The 8,524-nt window shown below is 54.6% G+C and overlaps 1 protein-coding gene across 4 annotated transcripts in view; it reads left to right on the top strand.

Annotated features, from left to right (window-relative positions):
* Nucleotides 1–8,524, top strand: part of PASK (PAS domain containing serine/threonine kinase) — a 39,282-nt gene that overhangs the window by 7,469 nt on the left and 23,289 nt on the right. For 3 of the 4 annotated variants that reach the window (XM_087424569.1, XM_014785483.2, XM_087424570.1), the window contains 6 exons: nt 186–418; nt 1,329–1,499; nt 2,236–2,376; nt 2,962–3,096; nt 4,954–5,214; nt 7,083–7,251. In XM_087424569.1, coding sequence (XP_087280695.1) covers nt 186–418; nt 1,329–1,499; nt 2,236–2,376; nt 2,962–3,096; nt 4,954–5,214; nt 7,083–7,251 — 1,110 coding nt within the window. The remainder of the gene's footprint in view (nt 1–185; nt 419–1,328; nt 1,500–2,235; nt 2,377–2,961; nt 3,097–4,953; nt 5,215–7,082; nt 7,252–8,524) is intronic. The other variant, XM_087424571.1, reaches the window with a different exon arrangement.

Consider the following 8,524-nt stretch of genomic DNA (forward strand, 5'->3'; position numbering starts at 1 on the left):
CTGCTGCTTGTATAGGTGGACTCTGGGGACTGTTCAGACGCACAATTAGAGAATAAACTCTGCAGGTTAATTTAATCCTTGGATCCTTTGTAGGAGTTGGGGGTAGGGGCTGTGTGCTTTGTGTGTTTCATGTGAGCTCCTGGCAGCTGCGTGAGGTCTAAAGCTTCTTTTCCTTTTCTTTCCAGAAGACAGATGGAGCTCCTACTGTCTGTCATCGTTGGCTGCCCAGAATATTTGCACAAGAAAACTGCACTGCCCAGCTGGGCCTGAGCCAGCAGACCTGGCAGGGTCCCTGGGCAGCACGTCCTGCTGCTCGCTGCTGCGGGGCTTGTCCTCAGGGTGGTCCATGCCCCTGCTCCCAGCCCCCGTGTGCAACCCGAACAAGGCCATCTTCACTGTGGACGCTAAGACCACGGAGGTATTTGCTTCAGTTTGTGACCTAGCTGTGAGTTTGGGGTCTGTGCCTTCAATCTGTAACCTCAAACAGAGGAATTTGTGTGTTTTAGGTGCAATTAAAAAAAATCTGCTTTTGTCTAGATAGTAGCAAAAGAGACATGCTTTGGAGACCTAAAGATGAATCAGTCGAAACAAACTGAATCCTCTCATCAAGAAAGAGATTCAATGGGGGCTAGCCCTGGGGCGTAGCGGTTAAGTGCACGCGCTCCACTGCTGGCGGCTTGGGTTCGGATGCCGGGTGCGCACGCATGCACTGCTTGTCAGGTCATGCTGTGGTGGCGTCCCATATAAAGTGGAGGAAGAGGGGCACGGACGTTAGCCCAGGGCCAGTCTTCCTCAGCAAAAAGAGGAGGATTGGCATGGATGTTAGCTCAGGGCTGATCTTCCTCACAAAAAAAAAAAAAAGAGATTCAAGGAGCGGGATGAAACACGTTATTTATTCATGCTTGCTAAAGTGTTGGCTCAACTAAAATAAGAATGGATATTCAGTATTTGAATTAAATGTGTTTGCATAATGCACATTTATGTACAAATAACTGAAATTGTTAGATGAGCAAGAAGTGTGGCGTAGATCCCCATCTCTTCCTCATAGTCCTGATGACATGGTGTGCCCGTCTTGGCGGGTGAAGGACACGTGGTTCCACTCTGGGCGCCGTCTGATGCACTGACCAGTGGATGTTCTTGTTTCCACGTGGTCGAGACCCTGGAGGACCCAAGGGTGTCAGGGTTGTGAGTCCGTCGACAGTAGGACGTCGGGGGAGGACGGGTCTCTGGGCCTTCCTGGCCGGTGCCTGTGCCGCCTTCTCTTCACTGTTTTCAGGAGTTAGAGGAGGGTGGTGACGGTTGTGCCCTCTCCTCCTTGCCACCCGCAGATCCTGGTTGCCAACGACAAAGCTTGCCAGCTACTGGGGTACAGCAGCCATGACCTGATTGGCCAGAAGCTCACGCAGTTCTTCCTGAAGCCAGATTCCGACGTGGTGGAAGCCCTCAGCGAGGAGCGCGTGGAGGCCGACGGGCACGCTGCCGTCGTGTTTGGCACAGTGGTGAGTGCAGGCCCCTCAGCTGGCTGCCAGCCTGGAGTGTGCTGCTGGGGGCCCGCTGTCACCGGTCACCGTAGGCGTCATCCCCCCTCAGCGTTGGTGTTCTGGAGTGGTTGTGGGTGGGAGGCATCTCAGGAACAGAAACAGTGGTGCCGCTGGCCTGGCGTGAGGGGTGACATGGGCGTCCCTGGTGCTGCTTGACGAGGGATGAAGCTTGACCAGCATTTTGCAGACCTGCAGGGTGGCATGTCAGTCACATAATTTTATTATTGGAGGGGCTGGTGGGACTGGAGAGACTGCCCTGGAGCCTTGATGCTCCTGTGTGATGCCTCCATCCCGGATGTTGACGGGTTAGATGGTGAGCCCTGAGCCTCAGGCACTGAGAGAAGTTAAGTAGGATCAACTACATCCAAGAGATTGCTCATCCAAGAGACTGACTACTAAAAAGACAATTAAGATATTCAGCATGCATTGGGGTTTGTTTCTTTAAGAAATAAGGGATACTGCTTTTTTTCCTTGCTATATTGCCATGAAGCTGAGGATGAAACATAAATCTAGTCTTCTGATAGAAGGTTCCCTCAGAGGGTGTAAAGTTAGGTGTAAGAAACCTTGTCTGTACTTGGTTAATTTCTGAAATGTATGGCAAATGAGCAGAAGTCTGAATCGCCCATGTCCCTGGAGTCGGGGAGGGCCTGGTGGCTGGGGGGGTGGCCAGGCACGAGCCCATCTGTGCCCGCAGGTGGACATCGTGAGCCACAGTGGGGAGAAGATTCCAGTGTCCGTGTGGATGAAGCAGATGAAGCAGGAACACAGCTTTTGCTGTGTGGTCGTGCTGGAGCCCGTGGAGAGGGTCTCTGCCTGGGTCGCTTTCCAGAGTGATGTGAGTGCATTCAGTTCCCAGCCTCGGGTAGCTTGACCGCGCCTCTCCTCTCCCAGCGCCTCTCCTCTCCCAGCGCTTCAGCAGATTTTGTTCCCTGCTGGGTGCCTTTGGGCAGAAAGAGGATGTGGGGTTCCGGAGGGTCTGCCATGGCTATGCCCTTTACTAATCACGTGCACTTGGGCAAGGGGCCCAATCGCCCTGTGCCTCAGTTTCCCCATCTGTAAAATCGGACATAATTGTAACGACTCAGGATCGTTTCAGCACTTCAGTAAAATAACCCACGTGAAACCCTCAGAATGGTGGCTGGCATACGGACAGCGCTCATGTGAGCTGTGGATGTGGTTGTACTTATTGCTAATGTGCCTCCAGTGTGTGCTGGGCTTCTGCAGAATGCCTCGGGATCAGCACTGTGGGCACATGTGGCAGAAGGAGAAGGGTCATGTGTATGCCTACCTCTTGTGCTTCTGGTACAGGCATGCGCTAACGGTCTTACTTGCAGCTTGAAGACATTGACCCGTGAGGTTTAAAGCTGAAGTGCAAGAAACTTTGATTGTAATGCTTAAAAACACTGGTTTTTCCTCCCAGGGAACCATCACGTCATGCGACAGTGTCTTTGCTCATCTGCATGGGTACGCGTTGGGGGAGGAAGTGGTCGGGCAGTGCATCACAGACCTGGTCCCTTCTGTGCAGCTCCCTCCACCTGGTGAGCACATCCCAAAGGTAGGAGCCCTGACCGCCTGCACCATGTGGCCATGTGGCCACTGGAGGCTGTTTATCTGGTGACTGCCAAGTTCTTAGACCCAAATCCATAACCCAGAGACGCAGGCTGGGGTTCCTGACAGCAGGAGCGTCCTGTGCATGGACACAGTGGGACAGGTTCTGCTTAGAGCTCTCTGGGCTCCGAAGTCTTGACCAAGGGTCAGAGCCTGTGTGGCTTCCCGACTGACCACCCCATCCCCTCAGCCTTCTCCATAGAGTGTGCTCGGGGCCAGCGGTCTCTCTTTACTGAGAGGTCTGAGAGGAGCAGGCAAAACTGGCTGATGGCAGGTTTCCCCTCAAGGCAGAACGGTGGGTCAATGGGGGAGACTCGGCTGCTTTGGGGGGCACTGGAAGTTTGGAGTTGGGGTGGAGGTTCTGTTATCAACTGAATCCTCCCAGTTTTCAGGTGCCCCATTTCCCAACTAGTGTGCGGCCTTCACACAAGTGACCCGCCTTGCTGTGGATTCAACTGATGTCACATCCCAGCGACCTGCAGGAGTAGACTGGACAGCTGGTTTTTGGCTGAAGTTGGCTCTGCTGCTGTAAGAAATAAGAGGTTCTTTCAGGACATCCATTGGCACTCCCTGGTTCTCTGGCCTCAGGCTAAGAGCTGAACCCTCTGAGCTGGTCATTTAATGTTTTTAAGCTTTCCGGCTCAATTGGAAGCCCCCACCCAGTCTTATTCTGTGTCCTTTATTCTGTCCTAAAGCAGTAGCCACTTGGGCCTCAGAGGTGTGGGAGCATCAGTAGAAACAACCACTTGGGAGACAGTTTGGCATCATCTGCTAAATCTGAACATAAGCAGACCCCCAACCACCCCAGGTGTGCACCCAAGAGAGGCGTATGCCAGAAGGCACGCATGAGCACGTTCTTAGCAGCACGTTTGTGCTAGCCCCAGACCGAGCCACCTGACGCCCCAGCAGCAAGTGGAGACAGGCACTGAGCCCCTCGTTCCTCGCAGGGCTCACTGGGACCTGGGGTGCCTGCCTGCAGCCTTGCCATGGGGAACCTGGGGTCTCAAATTCTGGCCCCGTTCAGGGCACAATGCTGGTGAAGTGGGAGCTCCCCCACATTCAGGGCTATGCCTATGACACAGGCCCCTGCAAATCTCACGTCTTACAGGGTGAACCTCAAATAAAGGGGCAGGTGGGATTGGGCAAGGGGATGGGTGCAAAGGCCTGGCCTGCTTTGCCATCTTGAACTAGAGAGGGAGCACACTCTGAAAGCCTGTGGTTAGGGACGTTGCCTCAGTCAGGATTTACTCAGGAAACCAGGTACATTGAAATAGTTAAAGCAGAGAAACATAATGCAAGGACTTGGTTGTGTGGGTGCTGGAGGAGCTGGGGAGGCAGGTGCCGGATGGTCCAGCTACAGAGGGAGTCACTGCCCCCAGGCTGGAGGACAGAGGGTGGAGTGAGGGGTGGGGCTGCCCACAGAGGTGGGACCCTGGAGACACTGGTGCTAAAAGGCTGAGGAGGGAGAAACACACTGGCTCTCCCTCCCTGCAACGTTGCACAGATGCCATTCCAGTCCCGGTGCATTTCTTGATTGCCCTTGTGTGCGCTGTGCTTGGCTGTTCTGGAGTGAGGAGTCGGGTCCCCCTACCTCCAGGCATGACTCCTAATTGGGGCTCTGTGTTCCCTGGAGTGAAGACGAGGTACAGGGAGATTGAGGAAGGAAGAGCAGTGTGGGAGTTAGATGTTCTGGGGCTGCTCCCCGTGACGGGTGTGGGATGGGATTTAAATCTAAAGCAGCAAAGACTCAAAGCTTGGGTACTGGAGATGCTGCTGTCAGCTTAGTGACGTGTCTCTCTTTCAGAATCTCAAGATTCAGAGGTCTGTTGGAAGAGCCAAGGATGGCACCACCTTTCCTCTGAGCTTAAGGCTGAAATCTAAACCCGGTAGCGAGGAGGCTAAAGATGGCAAGGTGGCCCCTGAGGGGGGTTACTTGGCGTCCGTCTGGGTATTCTCCACCATCAGCGGCCTCATCACCCTCCTGCCAGATGGGACCATCTATGGCATCAACCACAGCTTTGCGCTGATGCTGTTCGGCTATGGGAAGACAGAGCTCCTGGGCAAGGTGGGGCCCTTCCTGGAGTGCCGGCCGAGGTCCCATGTAGGGAAGCAGCTCTGTGTTCCACACTGAGAGTGTGTGTCGTCACAGGCCTCGTGCTTCTGTCTTCTCATCCAACTCACCGGCTTTCCCCCTGCTCCTGCCTGCCCTCCTTTCTCTGGACCCCACACTGAGCACTCGATGACCCCTGGACCCTCTTCAGAGCCCTTGGGCACCTGTCATATGCAACATACCACCCCTGGAGAGGGAGGGGGATCTTGCCTTGAAGCCCCTTTGTGAGTGAGGTCACGTCTGAGTTACTGGATGAGGGTGTCTGTCACAGCTGTGGGAATTCGCTCAGTACTCATAGGCCAGGGCTTGCCCACACCTCCTCTGACTGTCCTGGGGGCCGTCGTGTGGTCAGGGGTGGAGGAAGGTGTTTCTATAGCTTTCTTCCTTGGGTTAAGCTTTCTCTAAATTCCTTGAACATGGGGAGGTGGAAGTCTACACAAAGAACCAGGCCTGCTGGGGGTGTTGACTGCCCCTTTTTTCTTGTCCAGGACTGTGCCAAGTGGTCCGTGTCTGTTGTTGCAAACAAACACCACAAACTTAGTGCCTAAAACACCATAATCACATATTTTGATCACAAATCAGCCTTTTGGGCTGAGCTTATTGGGACAGCTCATTCTGCACCACGTGGTGTCGGCTGGGGGTGGCGTCCTCGCCAGGCTCGTCCGCTCATGGGTCTGGCTGGCTGGGACCTCCTCTGGGGCCAGCATCGGGAGACCCTGTGTGGTGCTTGGTGGCCGGGCTCCCAGGGCGAGCATCTCAGGCAGTCTCAGAGTGTCCCAGGGGGCTCCCTGGGAGGGCACACGGGCCCCGCACTCAGTGGGAGGAGGGTCATGGGGGAAGGAGAGGTGGTGGCCCCGACCCCTGCCATTGCTGTGGGCGCATGGCTCCTGACTCCGAGTGGCTCCCATGCCCCCGCAGGCTTTCAGGGGGCGCCTTGTTCACCATGGGCTGCTTCAGAGGGAGGGAGCATCCGTGCCCTCGTCACTGACACTGGGGCTGACCCTGGACCCAGTGACAGTGTGACAGCCAGTCAGAACGTTCTTGCCTCATTTGAAGCTCCAACAGCAGGTCCTCTCTGTCCTCTGATAGAGATACTGAGAAGCAAGCGAGTTAAGTTTTAGTTAAATTAATTGAAACTTAGTTCAATTGAGGTTAATGAAAACGCAGTTAGCATAATTTCTGGACAAGGGATTCCCACAGGAACGTTGAGGGTGTCGTGTCCTTTCAGGGGGCTGTGTGGGTGGTTGCACCTCCCTCTGAGGTTGAGAGTGTGTTCCGATTCATGCAGCTACAGGCAACCGTCTGGGAGTAGAGGCTACACGGGTTCAGAGAAAGCGCCTGTCCTTGCAGCTCCTGGGCCTGGGACCCTCACACGAGGCCATGGCCAGTGCAGCAGAGGCGCCTGCAGGACCCCAGGGGCCAGTTTCTTTCTGTCTGAAGTCCTTTTGTCTTTTTATGCTGGGGCATGCCTCACTCCCCGTGAGCTGAGTAAGGAGAAGTGTGCAAACACAGCTCCAGGTGTGAGGAAGATGTGGGGCGGAGGCCAGACGTCTGCTCGGAAGATGTGTGGATGTTGGTATGACCAGCTCAGGGTGTGTTCATTTAGTTTTTTCATAAGCAAAAGGGAAAAAAATTTATAAATTCATGTTGAGCGTCAGAGGGACTTCGGGTCTGTCAGAAGGAACGTGACCTGGGGTCTTTCTGAACCTCGTCCAAAGGTGCGCTCGCATCGTTTCATTCTGTTCCCAGGAGGGACGGCGGATGGTCCAGTGGGTCAGTGTGGATTCTCGCCAGGTTCTGAAATGCCGCTCTTTGTTTTCTAGAACATCACCTTCCTGATTCCTGGTTTCTTCCACTACATGGACCTCGCATATGACAGTTCCCTACCGCTGCCAGACCTGGCCAACTCCCTGGACATTGGCAACCAGAGTGGGCCTGGGGAGACGACTGCGGACCCCCAGCAGGGCTGGAACCCGGCCAGCATAGCCGAGGGTGAGACCTGGCCTCCTCCCAGGTGTGCCTGCAACCACCCAGCCCAACACGGCCCCTGCCTCCATGGGGACAGGAGGGAGCTCAGGGGCTGTGAATGTGCCGGGTGGGATAGGGAGAGTGAGCATGCGGCCGCCGGGCTGTTGTGGGACCCTGTCTGCGTGGATTTGACGTTCCTCTTTGTCTCTCATGGCCCTTCATGTTCCCAGGGGATGGTACGTGTGTGTCTCACAAACTTTTCAGCATAGAGGGGAGGACTGGAGATCCCCGGGGAAAATCACCATGTGCCTGTGTCTAGGACACAGCAGCTAATTGGCAATCTTTTTTTGTAAGTAAATATATGCAGCTTTACGTAGCTTAAGATGGAACTGATGCAGCATATCAGATTAATCCCTAAGTTAAATAGTCCTAGCAGTATTTGTTTATTAAAGTACATTTATTCCGTGTACTTTCAATTTAACACTTAAAATTATTCCAGCAAATATCCCAAGTTCCCCCTCCATGAGCGTCTTAGGCGCTGTGGCAGGTGTAGCTGGTGTGCACACCCGGCTCCTGCCCTGAGGGTGTCCCACTCTGGCTGCGGAGCCCGAGGAGCATATAGACCCCGGCAGAGCCAGTGTTCGGCTCCTGGGAAGGAGCGAGGGTCACCTGGCAGCGTCCTTGGGGCTCCTTTCCGTTGACAAGGAGTGAGTAGAAGCTGCACCCTGGCTCTGCCTTGGGGGTGCCCCCAGCTCTGCCCGCGCCCACTCCCTGGGCTGCCTTCTCCCTGCCTGCCTGGCCCAGCATCCCTGGTCTCTGCTCTCCCGTGGGCGGGGACAGGGAAGGAGACAGGAGGACTGCGGGAACAGCAAGCCTCAGCCTGTGGTGCTGGGGTGGGGCTCCTGGGGCCCTTTCAGAGGACCGAGCTCGGGTGCACTTGGAAAACGTTTCCATGCTGTCACCTGAGGGCAAGTCTGTGAAAAGACTTGGTGTTTCAATGAACCCGTAAGTGGATTTAACACAGTCACTGAGGGAAAAATGGGACTCTATGGTGTCTGGTTGGTAAATGAACATGTATCATCGTCGTGTTCAGTTTTCTGGGCTCCGTGTGGGATTTCCTCAGCACGTGGCCGGGAAGTGTGGCTCGTGCCTCACAGCATCACTTTAGGGCATTAGAAGTTGGAGTGGGACATTTTGTTTTAAAAGATGCTTCATTAGGCTGCTGACTCTCTTTGAGTTGCCCCTTTTCTTTACCAGGGGTTTCTTCATGGTATCTGGGTTTTTCTCCCTGCAAAGA

Source organism: Ceratotherium simum, chromosome 37, assembly GCF_057802395.1.
Source record: "Ceratotherium simum simum isolate JZ-2026a chromosome 37, ASM5780239v1, whole genome shotgun sequence".
In the NCBI taxonomy this organism is placed as follows: domain Eukaryota; kingdom Metazoa; phylum Chordata; class Mammalia; order Perissodactyla; family Rhinocerotidae; genus Ceratotherium; species Ceratotherium simum.